This window comes from Patagioenas fasciata, chromosome 2 (genome assembly GCF_037038585.1).
Source record: "Patagioenas fasciata isolate bPatFas1 chromosome 2, bPatFas1.hap1, whole genome shotgun sequence".
Taxonomy (NCBI): Eukaryota; Metazoa; Chordata; class Aves; order Columbiformes; family Columbidae; genus Patagioenas; species Patagioenas fasciata.
This window is the reverse complement of record NC_092521.1, coordinates 56,484,281-56,503,381: the sequence shown is the minus strand read 5'-3', so window position 1 is coordinate 56,503,381 and position 19,101 is coordinate 56,484,281. Positions and strand designations below refer to the sequence as shown.

The 19,101-nt window shown below is 40.7% G+C and overlaps 2 protein-coding genes across 7 annotated transcripts in view; both read left to right on the top strand.

The window, feature by feature from the left end:
* MPPE1 (metallophosphoesterase 1) overlaps positions 1 to 19,101 on the top strand; it is a 31,193-nt gene that overhangs the window by 7,206 nt on the left and 4,886 nt on the right. For 3 of the 6 annotated variants that reach the window (XM_071804268.1, XM_065831668.2, XM_065831670.2), the window contains 4 exons: positions 15,586 to 15,940; positions 16,778 to 16,886; positions 17,203 to 17,306; positions 17,877 to 17,957. In XM_071804268.1, the coding sequence (XP_071660369.1) occupies positions 15,696 to 15,940; positions 16,778 to 16,886; positions 17,203 to 17,306; positions 17,877 to 17,957 (539 nt within the window). In that variant the 5' untranslated portion in view covers positions 15,586 to 15,695. Of the gene's footprint in view, positions 1 to 12,756; positions 12,960 to 13,194; positions 13,559 to 15,585; positions 15,941 to 16,777; positions 16,887 to 17,202; positions 17,307 to 17,876; positions 17,958 to 19,101 lie in introns of those variants that run through there. The other 3 variants (XM_071804266.1, XM_071804267.1, XM_065831669.2) reach the window with 3 other exon arrangements.
* LOC136098355 (uncharacterized) lies at positions 549 to 10,668 on the top strand. The gene is made up of 8 exons (XM_071805500.1): positions 549 to 560; positions 1,219 to 1,485; positions 3,307 to 3,446; positions 4,045 to 4,125; positions 5,555 to 5,645; positions 6,564 to 6,747; positions 7,665 to 7,762; positions 10,338 to 10,668. The coding sequence occupies exons 1-8, from the start codon at positions 549 to 551 to the stop codon at positions 10,464 to 10,466; spliced, it is 1,002 nt and encodes a 333-aa protein (XP_071661601.1). The 3' UTR covers positions 10,467 to 10,668.

Below are 19,101 nucleotides of genomic sequence, written 5' to 3'. Positions count from 1 at the left end.
TGATTAAAGTAGCAATTTTGTTGCCAGGCTATTTGAGGACAAGGTGACTCCTCATGGGCCCCAAGAATTAGCAGTGTTGTGTGGCTTCAGCAATTATAGAACCAATACAGAAATCTTCGCAGATAGAGAGGATTTCTGGCAGCAGTTGGCAGCACGGGCACATCGTTCCCTCCCACACGCTCTGGGGTTGTCAGCAGCTTCACAGCTTGGATCTTGCGTATATTCAGCTCAGCACAATGGCTTTTACCTTGCACTGTGACCTGTGTGCAAAGCGCAGGGGGTCGGCCAGATGGGCGACAGGCTGATCCAGGTTGATGGTGGAGCATGAGAGATGCTGGGGTTGCACCCTGGAGCTGGAGGTGCACGCCCCACTTCCCTTCTTCTGGTTACCTTTACAGTGCCCGGGATGCCTTGTAATGTGTTAGGTAAGTTGTAAACCCGTGATAGGCAGCAGTGACCTGCTGGTGTGTCCCTCCTCTCTTCCTGAGAATGAATGGTTCCTTGCAAAAATTGCCAGGCCCTGCCATCAGGTGAGCTACATGGTCAAGATGGAGGGGCAGGTGATATCTGGCAACATTTTATCCAAAAAAAAAAAGATGGCAACATACCATGGGCTGTAAGTAACAAGACAAGCAACATTTTATACAAAGACAGAAAGCAAAAGACTTAGATATGAGACCTGGAGAGACAGAAACAGGAAAGGTTTTGAACTGCTGATAACAGGCAACAGAGGGCAGCAGTAATCACTGCTTTGGGTCAGTCTTGCTGTGATGGGTGATCTTGTGGCTGGTGGGTGCCTTCTGTTGGCATGTTATCTGTTATGGTCCAGTCTGCCGCGAGGGTGAAATGCTTTTGCCCTGCCTGTATGCCCTCCAGCCTGCTCTGCCAAAAAATACCTGCAAAATACAAAAAAAAAAAAAAGACAAAACCCAGCAAACAGCAGTAATACCAAGTACCACAAAGACTAAGACACAACCCATCCTGCACTGGGTGGTTGTACCTTGGACAGCCTGTTGTTGCGGGAGCAAGAGATGCAGAATTCACTGTTGTAGAGATACGTGACTTGGTGTGTGTTGAGGTAAAAATGTCCCCATGCAGGTCTGTAATTGGCAGCGTTCTCAATCCCAAGCACTCAGTCGTCGCTAGTCATGGGAAATTAACTTGTGAATAAAACTAAGGACAATGTAAAAGAGATGGGCTGGGACTGGGTGTTCTTAGGCTGTCTCCAGAGGCCACAGCAAAGCCGACTCTGGAACCTCACAGCTGGCTCCGAGTTCCGCGTCACCGGCCGCCGCAGGCCGGGCAGAAGATCTCTGCCTCACGGGCGGTGAAACGCGCCGGACCAGCCCCGGGGCGAGCCCTTCCCAGCCGCGGCACTGCCCGCCTGCCTCGCACTCCGGCCGTGCCTCTCCCAAACTGGGAGTGGCTGACACGCCAGAAGGCTGTGCTGCCATCCAGCGAGACCTGGACAGGCTGGAGAATTCGGTAGGGAAAAATGTAATGAAATATAACAAGGGAAAGTGTAGAGTCTTGCATCTGGGTAGGAACAACCCCAGGTTCCAGTATAAGTTGGGGAATGACCTGTTAGAGAGCAGTGTAGGGGAAAGGGACCTGGGGGTCCTGGTGGACAGCAGGCTGACCATGAGCCAGCACTGTGCCCTTGTGGCCAGGAAGGCCAATGGCATCCTGGGGTGTATTAGAAGGGGGGTGGTCAGTAGGTCGAGAGAGGTTCTCCTTCCCCTCTACTCCACCCTGGTGAGACCGCATCTGGAATATTGTGTCCAGTTCTGGGCCCCTCAGTTCAAGAAGGACAGGGAACTGCTGGAAAGAGTCCAGCGCAGGGCAACGAAGATGGTAAAAGGAGTGGAGCATCTCCCTTATGAGGAAAGGCTGAGGGAGCTGGGTCTCTTTAGCTTGGAGGAGACTGAGGGGTGACCTCATTCATGTTTATAGATATGTAAAGGGTGAGTGTCATGAGGATGGAGCCAGGCTCTTCTCGGTGAAAACCAATGGTAGGACAAGGGGCAATGGGTTCAAATTGGAACACAGGAAGTTCCACTTAAATATGAGAAGAAACTTCTTCATGGAACAGGCTGCCCAGGGAGGTTGTGGAGTCTCCTTCTCTGGAGACATTCAAAACCCGCCTGGACACATTCCTGTGTAACCTCAGGTTCCTGCTCTGGCAGGGGGATTGGACTGGATGATCTTTCGAGCTCCCTTCCAATCCCTGACATTCTGTGATTCTGTGAGGGAGCGGGGGGAGCGGCGGGCGCTGCGAGCGCTGCCGTTTCCCTGGCAACGGGGCGGGGGGGGGGGGGGGGGGGCGGGAGGGAGGTAGCCAGGGCCTTTGACACAGTGCGGTCGCTCGCCCATGACGTCTACTGTACGGCGCCTGTGCGGATGGGCTTTGGTGGCAAGACGCCTGCCCGAGCGGCGGTGGCAGGCAGTGAATCGGACAGCTAGGCGAGGTCCTTCCACGGCGCGGTCGCCGCGGGCGGCGGGCGGATTTGTGGCGGCGGTACGGGCGCTATGGCGCTGCCCTCTTTGCACAAGTGCCTGCGAGTGAGTGGGGACTTCGGTAGTGCTGGCCCGCGGGGTCACCGTCCGTCCATCTGTCCGGCGGTTTTTCTTGCTGCTCCGCCTTCTCTGGACAGAGCATCGGTCGATTGCGTTGGTGTTACTGAATAACCCGTGGTTCAGGGCAATGTAGGCAGGTGCATTTGGGTGGTAGACGAAGCGATAGGCATCATTCCATGGTGCCGGGCGGGGTTCAGCAAACCTGCACGTAAGAAACTCTGCTAGTGCGGCTGTAGTTTGCTCTTTTGGCTTTGGTGAGGTTAAAACAGCAATAACAACAAATAATAGAATACTAGGTTGGAAGTGACCACAAGGATCGTCTGGTCCAACCTTTGTTGGCCCAGCACCCTGCCCAGCTGAAACAAGAAAGTGCCTGAGCTTAGTTGCTGAGATGGTGTTCAGAGTTTATAACTGAAAGCTTGTTTGTTTTGTCCCTTTGTGATTTACTTTTAAATACAAAACCAGTTCACCTTATCATTCACTAATGAATTATGAATTATGTTAGAAGCCCTTAATAGATGTGTTAAAAAAGCTGTATGTTAGTTAATTCTTCATAAAGTTTGAAGCCAATTATGTTTCCAATCCTTTTCCTTTATGTATTTATATAGTTCAAGGTAACCATAGTGAAACTTTTGGGAGGTAATTTTAATTTGAAATATTATCAGCTCAATTAACACTTGATTTGAAAAAGTTGCTTGATTTTTCTTTTTCAATTCTCTTCCTTTTCAGCTCAGTGATGAAAATGAACAGTTAGTCAAGAAGTTGAAAAAACTACACATGAGAAATAAGGATCTAGAAAAGAATCTGGGTCAGATCCAAGAAAAACTGCATCTGCAGCAATTAATGCATGACTGTGTCACAAGCAGAGAGTAAGAATTGTCAAACTTTTCTTTTTGCATCAAAAGAAGCACAGTATTTCAGGACTTTTACCCTTATATTCTTCAGATGGCCTAGGCCTTGTGTGTTCTCCATATTTTGAGGGGCTGCCTGTGAACAGGATTGGGGGATGGAGAACACTGGAAGTGTGTAAAGAAACAAAGGATGGCTGGGGCAACTTGGACAAAATTCCTTGTTTTAGTGAAATAAACAGTTTTAATATCAATAAGTAGTACCCCTGCTTAGCCAACATGCTCTCTCTGTTTAACTGTATAGAGTTTTAGGCTATTTTTCCACCAAACATAAGTAACATAGTTAAATTGCATCAATGCTGTTTAGGAGATTCAGAAACTGTGACCTTAGGACCTGAAAAACCGTAGTGGTAGTGTTTTGGAGAGAGTCCTGCCAGGATTTAAGTAACTGTTTGCAAGAATTTGAAGTTGAAATTTTGGTACGTTTATGATCCTGTATGGAAATCTCTATTGTCAAATCAAACTGAAAAGTGATTTAGCATTTTTCAGTTGCTTTGTTTGATCCAATTAAGGTTGTAAAATCTAATTTTATTAAGCTGTTGTGTTTGTTTTAATGAAGTGTTCAAGTTCAGACAGAAACCCATTTATGGCATAAGGGTGGATACAGCAAGGATCTTAATCTAGAGAGTGACAATGTCAGGTGAGTTCTTGGAAATTGATTCTTTACAGAATTAAATGTTCTTCTGTAGAATGTGTTGTTCCTGGTTAAATCAGTTGAGTTTTTGTTAACTGTTATGGAAGCTGCTTTCAGCCTTTGAAACAATGGAAAATAATTTACATTTTTAAAAGGAAATACTAAATCTTAGATTAAACTTGAAAATAGCACTAAACAAAGAACAAAATTGATTTCTTTCTCAAATCTTTCACTGATAAAAATTGGATGAGCTAGGGAAGCTCCTTCATGCATGTATACACACACAAAATAGTTTTTGTAGATTTTTAACCTATAATTATGAAACTTCCCTTTGCCTTTCCCTTTCCTCCTTGACAGTGTACCAGACTCTCTTTGCAAACTGCACAGGAAGGCTGGGTGTCTGGCTCAGGGCGTGCATTGGGTAACTAATTAGATCCTTATGTGGAAGAAGTCTGAGTTACTCTTTGAATCTAGTGCTGGACCTGCTTTGTATTAGGTTGTACACAGATAACCTGACTTAGCTTTTTTTCTAGCATCTCTTTACATGTTATTTTACAAAGTTGTTCTGTATTATAGTGTTACTCATCCTGCTGGTGGTGCGCAGGCATGACTTAGTATGAATGCCAGCTCTTACTAGAATTCCTAGTAAAATAGGAAATATGTCTGTTCATCTTCATCAGTTGCATTATGGGCCTGATATATGTAAATTGAATGCTATGAAATATGGTAGGAAATCAGTGTAACAGAACTTGATACAAGGTAATATCAAAGACAAAATAAACCAGATTTCGGATATTATTTTTCCATTGGTTTTACCCACTCACACTCATCATCTTATAGAATTCATTCACTCATATCCTCACACCCACACACTCAGAAGCAATCAGATGTTTTGTGCAATACAGAGCTGGGGACACTGCCTCAGGAGTCCTCATTGTGGGTTCTTGATTGGTGGCAAGAAAGTAGTTCTTGGACAAGCTTTTTTATATACTTCAGAAGTGGTCTTCTGCTATTCCTGTTGTGCCATCAGGGAGAAGAATGATCTGTGTGACATGCTGCAAAGTTGTTGCCACCCTCCTGTTGCTAGTGTCTGGGTCTTCCGTCAACAAGTCATTTGTACTGAGGTTTAATCAGAGTTCTGGCCATGTGGGCTGGACAAAAACAACTGGGTCCTCAGTCTGGCTGTGTGAAAGGGATTCTTTGCTATCCATACAGACCATTCTTTTAACTCTTGCTTTGCTGTATTTTCCTGTTGCTTTCTGTGTTGCAGGTCACATTTCATTCACACCCATCCTAAATATTTCTGTGACAAGTCTTTACAGTAGAGCTACAGTCCAAGTGATCTCTGTGGGGCGTCTAATACTTTTATCACAAAGGATGCACATTTTGTTGACTTTCGTATTTTATTGCAATTTATGCATTTCTTCTGTTTTAGACTACTTCAGATGTATAATGAGCTACAGAAACGTTATGTTAAAGAAATCAAAACAAACCAGGAGCAAAGTGAAGCAATTAAAAATCTCACTGTAAGTAGAATTTGTAGGAGACAGTATCAGATAGCCAACTATAAGCTTTTAGGGAGACTGAAAAGTAATTCTTACATTCGTAAAATGAGACTATGTTTTTCTTTTTATGCTCATCTTTTTTTCCCATGCCATTGTGATAATGGAAAATGATCTCTAGTTCGCTTTGAAAGTGAACTCTGTCACTGGTACGTCTGTAGCTGAAAGCTGTCTCTCCTTCCCTTGCTTTTTTCTTTACTCATGTACATACCCACCCCTTTCAGCCACAAATGCATGTTCTGACCTCTCTTGCATCAGCCCTGATATTTTTCTGTATGTGTCCTGAGCTGATTTACATTAGAAATCCAGCAGTAAGGTAACCAAACGAAGGCAAACCGTCGTCTTCTAGGTAGCAAGATCTGTTGCCTTGCTGTGCAAAGAAACTGGCATCATAACCGGAGCAGAGGTAGGGTTGCACGGCCAGGAGTGGTTCAAGAAGCTTCAAGTGGGTATTGCCTCGTTAGGCATTGGTTAAGCATTACAGCTGACCAGTCTAATGAATTTCCTCCTAGGAGTCTGCAGCACCTGCTTTATTTGTTTGTAAATGCATATTCATTATGATTTGGATTATGTGTACTTTTTCTTAAAGTTGGCAGTTGATACCATAAAAGTACGCTTTATTGTGTGGAAAGGTTTACTGTTTTTGTGCATGTACATTTCTACTGTCTGGTGAGCATGTGCTCAGTAGCAGATTTTTTTAAAAACACTTTTGACGTATGCAAGACTTCACTTGCTGTATTTTTTTCTCCTTCCAGATCCTTTGGATGAATGTAGTTTTAAGTCAGCAACTGAAAGCTCTAGGTTTACATTCAGGATATGTTTCTAGTTATATTCAGCTGAACTGTGTTCTGTGCATTTTAAAAAAAAATAGTTTCTTCACAGATTAAAATTAATGAGCTAGAGCATAATCTTCGAGAGCAGAAGCAAAGAATTGAGCAACTGGAACGTAAAAGAGTTTCTTGGAAAACTAGTGCTGTTTCTGGAAAAAGAAGTCGAACTCCAGAGGGAGAAATAACATCTTGCAGGGACATTTCTAAAAAGGAATCCTGTTGCAGTAAATATTTAGGTAATGGTACAGTTAATTCTGATGATGTTCCTTCCAGTATACCCATCAGAGAGCATACATTTGTTTTCTGGTCCAGAAACACACTCCAGGTTATATCTTCTGCTTCAACCAGCAGTATCTATTAACAAAATGTTTTTCATTTTTGAAAACCTGTTATGTAAAAATGCCGTCTCGTAATCAATATCCTATTTATGGATCCAGCCTGGCATTTGTTTGTGATAAAAATAAATGTTTGCTGCTTTTCTCTTTTTCTGAAGTTGGTATGTTGGTGTAATCATGGGTGGGAGTGCACGACTGGATTTAGTACTGTTTATTAGTTATTCTACTAAACTGTGCCTATGCAGATCCTTTAGGGATAATGTTTGCTGCTCCATTCTTTGATTTTCAGATACTGATACACAAAAGAACCTGGTTTTAGCTTTAAAATATGGTATGAAAGCGGACAATACTGGCCTGAGCATGCTCTTTCTCACATAAATAAATCAATCCACAAGTTAAGGTGCTATTCTGTTCTACTTCAAAACACAAGAAAGAGATTGAAGAGATCAAATAATGTAGGCATAATTTTCAGGAACTGTGCTGACTGCGAGGGCTAATGTGACCCTCTTGTGTAAGTCAGAAAAAGGTAATCAAAGCATGTGATGTATGTTGTGTGGATTTTAAAGTAATCTCACATTCTAAGAAACTGGCAGATTCAGATTATCCAATTGACAGGCCCTGTTATCTTTCATAGAACCTGAGAGTGTGCTTGGCTGATTTTAAAGAATAAATCACTTTATGAAAAATGTACTTTAAAAAGCTGAACCATAATTTTCTAATATCACAAAACGTAGGCAGCTCTTTAGCTGTAATATGATTCATATGTGGAGGAGGTTGACTGTAATGGTTGAAGAATGTATTTTTCTATTTGAATATAGAGCTATTGTTGAAGGAGATTAAAAAGCTGAAGAAAGAAAATGAAAAGTTGTCTACAGAAAGGAGAGCACTAAAAAATGAATTAGCTGGATTAGACAAGGTAATTTATTTTAGGACAAGTTTAAGAATAGATGACTTTTGAAAAACTAACTTTTGTGCCTGAACGAAAACTGATCTTTAGGCTGAACTTACTCTGTTATCGAGCAAAATACATAAATTTATAGCATTCTGAGAAAGACATGGAGATGAATGACTCCTTGGAATGTTAATGTCCTACAGTACTGCTTGGCTAGGGAAGAGGAATAGTGCAAATTTTTATTTATTTCTTTTTTTAAAAACAACTGTGGATTTTTTTGTGGATTTTAATTTTTTTAATATTTGGGTAATTTGATTTCCTTCATGAGGGATTATTGGCCTCAGCTCGTTATGACCTTAAAATTGTAACTGCTGGTAGCCGTCTTAATTCCTTCCAGCAGACATTTGCAGCGATAATAAAAGTATATTTTTGAATGATCACTTCTACTGCTCCATGATGTCAGTGAGAAGAAAGCCGTTTCCTCTTGAACTGAAACATATTGAAGTTATGCCTCTGACAGAACTCTAAGCTCGAGGTGGGGGGCAGAGGAGAGGGCCTTGGAGTTTTTGTGATAGATTGGTATGTGTAGAAAGTGAAAGTGTGAAAAGTTGGTAATTCCTGAAATTATGTGAGAAGATGAATAGATCTGATCTGGCTCTGGAGGACTCAGTTTAATGTACCTGATTTTCCCAAAAATAAGGCAGGGTCTTATATTAATTTTTGCTCAAAAATATTTTACTTTTTTACATGTATAGCTGCCTGGACACTATTTAAATTGACTTTTTAATGAACTGTAACTAGGGCTTATTTTTGGAGTAGGGCTTATATTTTGAGCATCCTCAAAAATCCTGATAAATCATGCTAGGGCTTATTTTTGGGTAGGTCTTATTTTCAGGGAAGCAGGGTACTGATTTAAGATTTAGTTTCAGCAACAAGTTGTTTTTTGCTTATTCTTCAAGTCTTGATTTTTTTTTTTTTTTAATTTTTGGGAATCTGTTATCTTGCAATCCTTTCTCACAAACTAAATAATATGCTAGCTTTCATTGCAGGGCTAACAGGAAAAGATGGAGGTAGTTCATTAGATGTGAAACTTGTAGAACATTGAGCTGAAGTGAGTTCTAGATCCCCATCTTTGGGAGTCAGGTACAACTTGTGGCTGCAAGTTTCATTGTTCAGAAGAGAAGTATATAAACCTGAGCATATGGCTTTTTATCAGTGACTCTTTTAGGTAGTTTCAAGTCGCTGTACATTATTTAAGATGTATGTAGCTGTTCATTAAAATAAAAAGTCAGAAGAATAGGCAGGCGAATGTGTAACATGTAGATGGATATAAGTAGATATAGTGTTACTCTGGTAGATAGAATTTACCAAGGTTCATGTAACTAAGTCTTGGGAGATTACACTCTACTCACCTTAGTTGTATTTCCTAACAACTTCTGACTTCACTTGCAAAGGAACAGAATTGCTCAGTAGACCTGAGTTGCAGGAGCTAAACAAAACATAGTTCCATTAAGCGATGGGCCATAAATATTTGTAATGAATGAAGCTTATGAAGCTGAATTTATCTGCTGGTTGAATTAGGTATAGCTAGAACTCCTTGTTAAGTTATGCATTCTGGGATAGCATCATGAAAGGATCAGTAAGAGAAAGTAAAACCACATAGGCTGAGATTAAATAAGTTCAACAGGACTTGGTTTTTTTATGGCTTTCTTATGGGACTGGCTCTTTATATTCTGTGTAGCCTTACATATCGCTCTTTTTCATTCCCTCTTTTGTTGTAAATTGCTTTTATCTGAGCCAGTTGAACCTGTTGGATAGCGCTATATGTTTTAGACTGTGCCAAGTTTAATGCATCTTAAATCTTATCCTTTTCAATGTGAAAAACTTTTAAACATAGTGTAGTGGTAAATAACAGATCCTATTCTGAAATAGAACATTCATTAACAAAATGTAATTGTACTTAAAGTTCTAAAGGGATACTAGCCATTTACGAAGCAGTTCAGGTCTAAAACTATTTGATGTCTTTCTAGGTCTAAATATGGTATCCATTTTTCCATCTTAAAGTTTTTAGTGTTGTCTTCTTGTCTTCTTCAAATGCTAACATCATCCTCCTTAATTCACTCTCCTAATTTCTCTCCTTGCTTATTGTCCCTTTTCCATAATCTTGCAACTTTCAGATCTTCAAAATTAATGGCGTGTTGTGAGCTACTGGCTGACTTGAGCATGTATAGCTACATTTTTGCACAGATGAGTTTGACATTATTCCCTTGACATTTTGGATTGTTATTTTTGTAGCTTCCTGATAAATCAACATTTTTTCCTTCTCTTAATTCATCCTTCCTATTATTGGTCTGTATTTCAGGCTGTAGCATAACTTGAATTCTACTTGCATTATATATTCATGGCAAAGTTTTAAATGATTAGCTAGGGTTAGAGTTGATTGCTGTATCTCGCCATAGTTGTTTTTGCATAACTCAACCATATACTCATAAAAATATGAAAGATGTCTTTGAACTTAAAACAACTGAAATGCTGACTAGCTCTTCTTGAGAATGTCATTGAAAGAAAACTTAAGGTGAATATTTTTGGGTTTTTCTAGGATTTTTTTGAAGAGGTAGAAGATCTAAAGCATGCTGTACAGGAATCTGTGAAACTGAATAATGAGTATGAAAAGTGCTTGAAACAAATAAGTGCAATATATGGACTTCCTTTTACAGCACACTTGTAATACTGATTAGTTTAATGGCAAGTAGATTTTCCACATATTCTTTTATACTTACTGCAACATTTAAACCTACCACATTTTGATAACATTATGGATTCAATATATGATCTCAACATGACAAGCTGTTCTGAAATCTTTTTGTATTGTGTGCCTTTGATTTTTGTTTACATGGCTTTTAAATAAAGTGTGGTCTGTATAACTTCAACTAAGTTTCAAAACCTCTGTCTTTTACACTCGTAACATACATTCATTGCAGGAGGGGTTGTGGGTGTTTATGGGAATATGATAAATCTTTGTATTTTAATTTGAAGAATTTCCCAATATGTCCTTTTCTGTCAACTATAGAAAGGTGTGTAGATTGGGGAGTCTTTACAAATTTCAGCCCTTAAGGATGTGCCAGTGCAGACAGAAATTAATTATATCATCAAATTGTTACAAAGGATTTTCTTAAAAGTGCTAAATCACTGCTTGGAGTGTTTGTTTAATCACAATAATAAGTTAAAATTTGTAGGAGAAGGGAGGATTTAGGGTTTATAATTGAAAAGAGTGTGTTCAGAAAGACGGGTCAGAGAGCTGCCTTGCAGTAGCAAAACAAGAATTCATCAGCAGCTCTTATTTGATTGAAAAGTGAGGTATTTGAGGAGCTCTGGCATTTGAAGTGCTGAAAGGAAACTGGAGTGCGGAGAGTCCCAGTTCACAAGGTAGAAATGTCGTGTCGTGCTTCAGAGAGTGTGAGCTCGGAATGGTGAGAGACAGCTCCTGTTTGTGAGCGCACCTTGCAGAAGGGAAACCTTGTGAGATATGAACCTGAGCTTGTTTGTAACGACATTTTGCGAAAGTTTAATGTAGTTACATTATACAAATACATTTACCTGGAAGAAGTTGTTAATCTGTACCATTGTGGCATCGCAATGGGAGGGCTGAGTGAAACCTTTATCGTGAGGTTAGAAATGCTAAACTTATTTATAAGCTAATACAGCTTCTTTAGCTTCATAAAAATACTTTCATGCTCATTAGGGATAGGACTAGGATTGGGACTTGTGTATCCCACTTTGTTAGGACAGTTTTGTGTAGCTGTAAATTAATAAATAAATTTGCCTCCAAGCATGTGGGTTATTCAGAGTTACATATTCATGAAGTAAGAGAGAGAATCATAGAATCATAGAAGAGAGGCTAAAGCTCCAGAAGTACTTGCTTCTTGCTGTGGCTACAGACCGTTGTGTCAGGTTTTCCTTGTTTCACTCATGGCTCATTTGTAAGTTAAAGCTGGATAAAGTTCTGAAAAGAGATGGAAAAGGGGAGGGTTGCAAATCTGTGTTGCCAGTAAACTTGATGGATGGAAATAGGAAGAATAGTATGTGTGATGGAAGTATTTGAAGTGCAAAAATGTGTCTAATATTTGTTAGTAAACAAAATAAACGTCAACACTAGAGATGGAAAGCATCAAAGGTTTCTTTATTTGAGCACTAGTCACTTGAGCATTTTTTTCTCCCCCACAGTTCTGGGGTATAAAGTTATACTTCCAGCATGCTTAAGCTTTGACATTATTAAATGAATCGGTAATTGTCCTTGTCCACAGGTTGATTTTTAAGTGTTGTGCAGAATGGTTCTTACATTGTGTAGGTGAGGAATAGTTCAAGGTTATTTTTCCCCTGCATAGAGAAATGTGTATGTTGACTGAATACAGAATTGTTGTGACTAGCGGAATTTTGCTCTTTTCCAGCTACTGAAGTCCAGAGTTTTGCAGAGTATGTTCTCTGCCCAGACAACTGAAAATAATTAATATGGTGAAAATATTGATCTCACCTTTATGATGAGCTTCTAAAAATCACTTTTGCATCAGGCCACTCCCATCTATTTAGAATAAGAAACAGCAAGAAATTTTTCAGTCTTTTCTCATAACCAAGATCCTTGAGCCCTGGGGAAAACCAGTTTCTAGTCTCATCTTAATAATCAGCTGTGCAAGGAGTAGCAGCAGCGGTGTGTTCAGTGACGAACTGAACCACAGCTCCATCTTGCAGCCTGTCTGCAGTGTGACAGCATTATTTTTGACCTTTCCATCATGTGTGAGAGGATGTGGGTCTCCGGACCTTGGGCACCCGTATGTGAGCCTGGGATTATAACTGCGTGTGCCTGGGTGCCGGGTTTTAAACTGCTTGTGCTTTGGTGCGTGGGGAATGTGCAAACGCCGCAGGCTGGGAAGCAAAAGCTGGGAAGGAGCTGTCAGCTCATCCTGCATCACTGACTTTCTGTGACATTTCTTCTCCTGTTTTATTTTTCCTTTCACTATCAGGAAAGCTGGAAATGTAGGGTGCTGATGGGAGACCTCTGGCACAACTCCCAGAATAGTAACAGCAGCAGAAACGCTGGGACAGCGATGTGTGTAGAGATGACCGGCTCTGGGGTTTTGATTGTCAGTTGCTGCTTGTGACTTTTGAAAACGGCAATTTTGCCATGAGGATACATGAAGATATTTTTCTTTTCTACTAATTGCAGGTGGTGTGTTTTTTCTTTCCCCCTTCCCTCCCCATTTGATTGGATCTCCTCCCTCTCCTCCCTCTCCTCCCTCTCCTCCCTCTCCTCCCTCTCCTCCCTCTCCTCCCTCTCCTCCCTCTCCTCCCTCTCCTCCCTCTCCTCCCTCTCCTCCCTCTCCTCCCTCTCCTCCCTCTCCTCCCTCTCCTCCCTCTCCTCCCTCTCCTCCCTCTCCTCCCTCTCCTCTCTCTCCTCCCTCTCCTCCCTCTCCTCCCTCTCCTCTTTCTTTCTTAATTTTTTTTCACCGTTCTGTAGCACTGGCTTCTTGTTGCAGCTCTGTAGCTGTCTGGACAGTTTCCAAATAAATTCGTTGTGTGAAAAATAATGTAATGAAAACCTTCTAGGGAATGTATAGACATTGATAGCAAAATGACAGGTTTTATTTGTTTTAAACTTTGTGTAGGTTGTGAATAATAAGAGTCATAGAGTGTTTTATTTTTTCCTTTTTTTGACATGCTAACGCAAGTTAAATGACTTACTGGCATTTCCTGTTCAAATCAGTGCTGTTTTTTGTGGGAAGAGGAGACTGTCTAGGACTGCCAAGTCTACTTCCAGATTCTGGGGTAGGTGCAGTTTGTGCAGGATAAGGCCATAGGAATTTATGTGCTTACAGTTAAGAACTTACCTGACTCTTGTCCTCGTTGCTGTATCTGTTGAACAGACATTTATGCTTTAATCTTGCCTTGTTGCAAGATGTACAAACAAGATCTTGTTGATTTTTATTACTAGTTAAGGTGTGGATGAGATTACTTTTAAACAAGTTTATCAGCCTTTATCAGTTCTTCTGTATTGTGGAATTGTGACGTCTGGCCAGTGGCTTTCTCCTGCGAAACTAAGTTTAGATAGAATTGAATATTAGTCATGCTAGCATTAAATAATACATATTAGAAATGTTACATGATGCAGACTAATGGTGCTTTGTCTTGAATAACTACTTTGTAGTGATGATACGGGAAGGTCATGTTTGAAAATAAGTGGCTTAATAGCCACTTTTATTATCAAATAGCGGTTTTGATTGGAAAAATAGGAATAACCACATCAGTTTTTTATTTCCTTGAGACATCAATCAAATGGGCCAGCACACAGGGCGGTAGAACAATTTAAGTTTTGTTCTGTGTTGTGCATGTGACAGAGTCTAAGATGTAATTAGATTAATGTAATTAGTCTAAAATGTAATCTAAGTCTAATTTTGTGTGGTTCTGTAATTTTGTCCTAGTGTTCCTAATATTTAGGATCTAAATATACAAAAATGCTAGTGTTCCCAGTTCTAATAAGATTTAGTCAGTGTAAATGAACACTGGCTGCTAGTCACCCAGTACTGTGTTGTGTATTTGCTAACAGCCTGGATATCAGTACTCTGCTTGAATTTTTCTGTTGTAGAGAGCAAAAGTGCCGTCCCATTCTTGGGCAGGGACAAGACTTTTCTTTGTGGATTTCTCAAGAAGTTTGTTCAGGAGCGTGTGAAGTAACATCTCTATAGCTCTCCTGGAGTCCCTTTTACTGGGACCATGCTAGGCTGTTTACCTTTAAAAAGTGGTTTTTTCAGACGTGATATCTTCAGACAGAAACCCTGAGAGGTTGCATGTGGAACCCAAATGATTTTACCTGAAAATAAGGCTGGTATCCCTGCTCTCCCAGGTGGGACACTTGTTTCTTGTGGGCAGGTACACTGGGAAAGTGTTTTTGCCAAGGCTGTAGAAGTAACAGGACTGTAGAAGTGTGGGTATTTCCTCCTTACAGTAGGAATAATGAGTTTCTGTTTGATGCCTGTAAAAAAGTGAAACAATGAGTGAGCCCTGTTACAATCCTGGCTTATCAGAGGGCAGACATTTGTTTTGGATTAGCCTTTGAAATGACATAAAATAAAATCGTAGTTTCAAAAGGGGTAAGTTCCCTGCTTGGGTTACAAGCTATCCAAGGTGGAAGAAATCAGTAAATACAGTAAGTTTACCAGTTTAGACTCATTTCCCCATATTTCTTTTCAGCGCAGTTTCTGTTTCCAAGGCTCAGATGTTATTTGGTTTCCCCTTGTTAGAAATGAAGTGGCATTAGCTAAGTCACATGTCTGAGCCTGTGTTCCTAAAAAGCTCCAATAAACTTGTTCTGGGATAGTAAATTGCTCTCGGTTGTTGGAGATCATAACAAGCCATATTAGATGTGGTAACTGCATTGATTTGGCATGGACGTGTTATGAGACTTGTGCCAGAAAGTGGTGGCACGTGCCATTGCAGTGGCCAGGATGATATGGATCTTAATGGACTTTTGTTCTGCTGTTAAAGCTAAGCTCTGTCTCTACCTGCTTTTGACCCCCTACTCGCAGTGTTTTCGCTGTAGTTTTAGAAAAAGCATCAGGCACCAAGATCCTGGCTGCTTTAAGCTGGTCGCGTTGGTCCCGGGAGAGGGGAGTGCAGTTCTGTTCTCAGCAGCACGGCGTCTGCATACCTGAAGGAGACCAACTTCGCTTTTTAGGTCAATTACATATTTCCAAGTCTTTCAGGGTTACGAGAAGCTAACACTGTAGGCCTCACATGGTAGCTTTTCACAGGGAATGCTGGCTTAATTAATATTTTATTTTGTATTTTCTTCACAGGGATTTCATACTGATACGAAACCCAGCATGGTCCTCTGAGTAGCCCCTACCACTTTTACCTGAGAGAGGAGAACTGAGCCATTGGAAAAGAGACTTAAGCTGGTACTGCAATGCTGAGCCTTCCTTTGAAGAAGAGACTCTGTTTCCTGCTGAAACTTGTGTGTTTTGTCAGCTCCGTGTTAATATTTTGTGAATTTTTGATTTACTATGTGGTAATTTTTCAATGTCAATGGCCAGAAGTGGAAGTTGGAGCTCACACGGGTGAAAAAGCGCCTTCAGTCCTAAAGGCCATGTTTTTAGCGGATACGCACCTACTTGGTGAAATCAAAGGACACTGGCTGGATAAGCTAAGAAGGTAATAATTTATTTGGATCATCTCTTTCCTGGTTTTAGAGTTTTTAATAGTAGCTAATGGGACAGAGGTTTAAAACCAATGATGTGGCACTTGTAAGAAGCGAGCATGCTGCCTCTGACTTGCATACCTGGGTCTGCGCTGGATAATAAACCAGTGTTGGAAGGTTGATGAATGGGACTCACTGGGGTGGTGCAGTCTTGAACGTTCTGTTCGTATGTGGTGGAGGTACCTGAGTGCTTTAGGTGGGTCAGGTTGTCTTTTCTAGCGTATAACTGTTTTACAGGATGCCTTAAAAATGAGCCTGTTAACCTGGATGTCTCAATAGTTAATACTTTTAATTGCAGAGGTAGGGAAGCTGATACAAGTTTGTCTCTGTAGTAGAAGAATCACATTTGAAGACAAAGATAATCCAATCCCGTGGCTACTGCACGTGGTCATGTTGTTGCTGTTAGTCCAAAAAAAAGCAGAATGCTGAAAGAAAGGACTAATTCTACCATGATATGAACATTATAAACTTTTGCTGCAGAAATGATAGCATAGTAAAACATGCAATAATTCACTGTTTTAATTAATTGCTGTTTAATGGATTTGTAATGAATAAACAAACTGGTATTATTTCTTGCGTAAGTTGGTCATGATTGTGTTGTGGAATTATCCACCAGGTAAGATGCAACTACTGTGCTTAAGCTTGGTTTCTAAGTATTTAATTTGAATTTCATATTAGTGCTCTCAGTGTGTAGGACCCATCTTCCCATTCCTGCCAGGCTGTGTGTGTGTATTCAGGGCTGAGGACCCAGAACTTCGGCAGTGCTGACTACGCACGTGTTCTCCTTTCAGGGAATGGCAAATGGAGAGATCGTTCCAAACTGCTGTGTGGTTACTGCAACCGGATATTGTTTTTATTCTGGGAGACATCTTTGATGAAGGAAAATGGAGCTCACCTCAGGTATGACACCAACAGCTCTCTTATTTCAGAAAAATGAGGATTTCTTGAGAGAAATGGATTGCAGAAGGAAGCAGACTAGGTATGCAAGGCTTTGTTTAATATTGCCATAGATATCCTACTGGTAGAATTTCTAGTGTTTTACATATGAGTTGAAATGTGATTCTCCTTAATTTTGGTAGTATTTTGGAACTTTTCCACCCCTCATATAAAACTTAGGAAATGTAAACATCTCACTTTGTGCTTCTGTATTATATACAGGTGGTTCCCTTCGATACTGTTAAACAGCATTAATTTCTCCGTTAATTTTTTCATGCAGGCTTGGGCAGATGATGTCAGGAGATTTCGGAAAATGTTTAAGTACCCGATTTCTACTGAGCTCGTGGTTGTAGTCGGGAATCATGACATTGGATTTCACTATGAGTAAGTCTCGTCTGTGAAAGGAGTACGCAAGTGCCAGGAACGAAACATCAGTGCATGCACAGTAACTGCTTTGTGTCTGAGTGACCTGTTGTGTGTTTATACAGAAAGTTTTTGATTGTAACCAAATGAGAAGGCATTGTAATTTAGAGCAAGATCTTACAAGGTACCCATCCGTGCACAGCGCGCCCTACAAATACATTTTAGAACAGTTTCCAGGCTGTTTTTGTGCTTCTCCAAGCACAGGTGAAGTTGTTCAGAGCTGGTTTCTGCACTGGCAGAGCAGTCTGGAAGCTGCTTTTCCTTGTGTTTGGCTTCTTGGCCAAACACAGTCCCTTTCCATTATCTCAGCACAGCCGGGTGTAGGTGCTCTGCTGTATGACCCTGGGACGGCTGTGCTTGCACTGGCGTGACTGGGACCGAGTACACTGAGCGTCTGCGCATCCCCATGAGTTTGCTGACGGAATATGTGGTCTAGGTAATGGATGAACGGTCTACAAACTGTAAAGCGACTGGTAGATGATTTGCAGTGCCAGTTTCTTACCTCAGTTGTATTTTTGCTCTGTGCCACAGGATGACGGCTTACAAGGTAAATCGATTTGAAAAGGTTTTCAACTTTACTTCAGGAAAGCTAATAACTCGAAAAGGAATAAAGTGAGTATATTTAATTTTTTCCAGTGTTCAAAGTGCTGATTACTGAGTGATGAAAACGGAAAACTGGATGTGGAATTTCTAATGAAATAGCCTAAGAATGCTTAACTTAGAGCCTATTTTTTTTTCCACTTTGTATCTAGTTTGTGATACGTTAATCACCAAACACTTTCTGCAGACCTGTAGGTGAATTGCAACCATTTCCTTTTAAATGGAAAAGTACTGTGGAGTCAGAATCAAATTCTCTATTTTGCCTTTTTACTTCCTTGCAGCTGGTAATGACCCATGGCTGTAAACATAGCAGAGGAATAGGATTCAGTAAAGAAACACAAACAACCTCCCTCTGTGCTTACAATTTGAGAGTTTCATTAATTTTAATAACTCTTTTAGTCTGCAGAATTTAACTCTTGTTTGCAGAATTTGGGGATATAACAGTTGCTTGTCCACGGTTCTTCCACAGGGTGGGGTAATAACGCACAGGCTGGATTTGGCTCAGAGGAGACCTTGTTCCAGAGCTTGTGCTCACAGTTGTGTGTCTGTGGCCGCTGTTCTCTGCCCTGTGCCCTTTTGGTACTTCTAGATACCACGCAGGAATCTGGTGAGGGAAAGTAATAGTGGATTTGCAGAAAGGTGTTTGTCTTTAAACCTCAGGTATATGAAGGGAAGACCCGTTCCCGCTCTGCGTTTGGCAGACACACAGCAGGTTCTAATTGCTCATGTGAACTGTAAAATTCAAAACTTTAGAAGTTTATCCTGATTGCTTTAATTAAGCAAATGTTGAAAAAAATATTCTGGACAGGTCTAGAAATGGTGTGTCTTTTTTAGGAAGATCTATCAGCCTCACGAATGCTCAGTATAATGCTAATATGGTGCAGATGTGGGGTCCTCTAGATATGTATGTCATGTGTTTTAAAGAATGGTTTTTAAGGAGTATCTCCACATCCCCTTCAATAAAACAGCACAGCAGAATTCTTGCATCCAGTTGCAGATGATATGTCTAGTATCATATTCAGTAACTGAAATGAGCTGCATTATTAATTCCTGGATAAACTATTTTATAACAAAACTGTGGTATAAAAGCAGCTTAGTTTGATAAAAAAGGAGTTTTACTTTTTTTTTTAGTTTTGATCAGTAGGATTCAAGTGGA

Coding starts and splice junctions, on each gene's coding strand:
- LOC136098355 (XM_071805500.1), top strand. Junction 4,126..5,554: donor CTAGAGAGTGACAATGTCAG/GTGAGTTCTTGG, acceptor CTTCTGTTTTAG/ACTACTTCAGATGTATAATG. Junction 5,646..6,563: donor AAGCAATTAAAAATCTCACT/GTAAGTAGAATT, acceptor GTTTCTTCACAG/ATTAAAATTAATGAGCTAGA.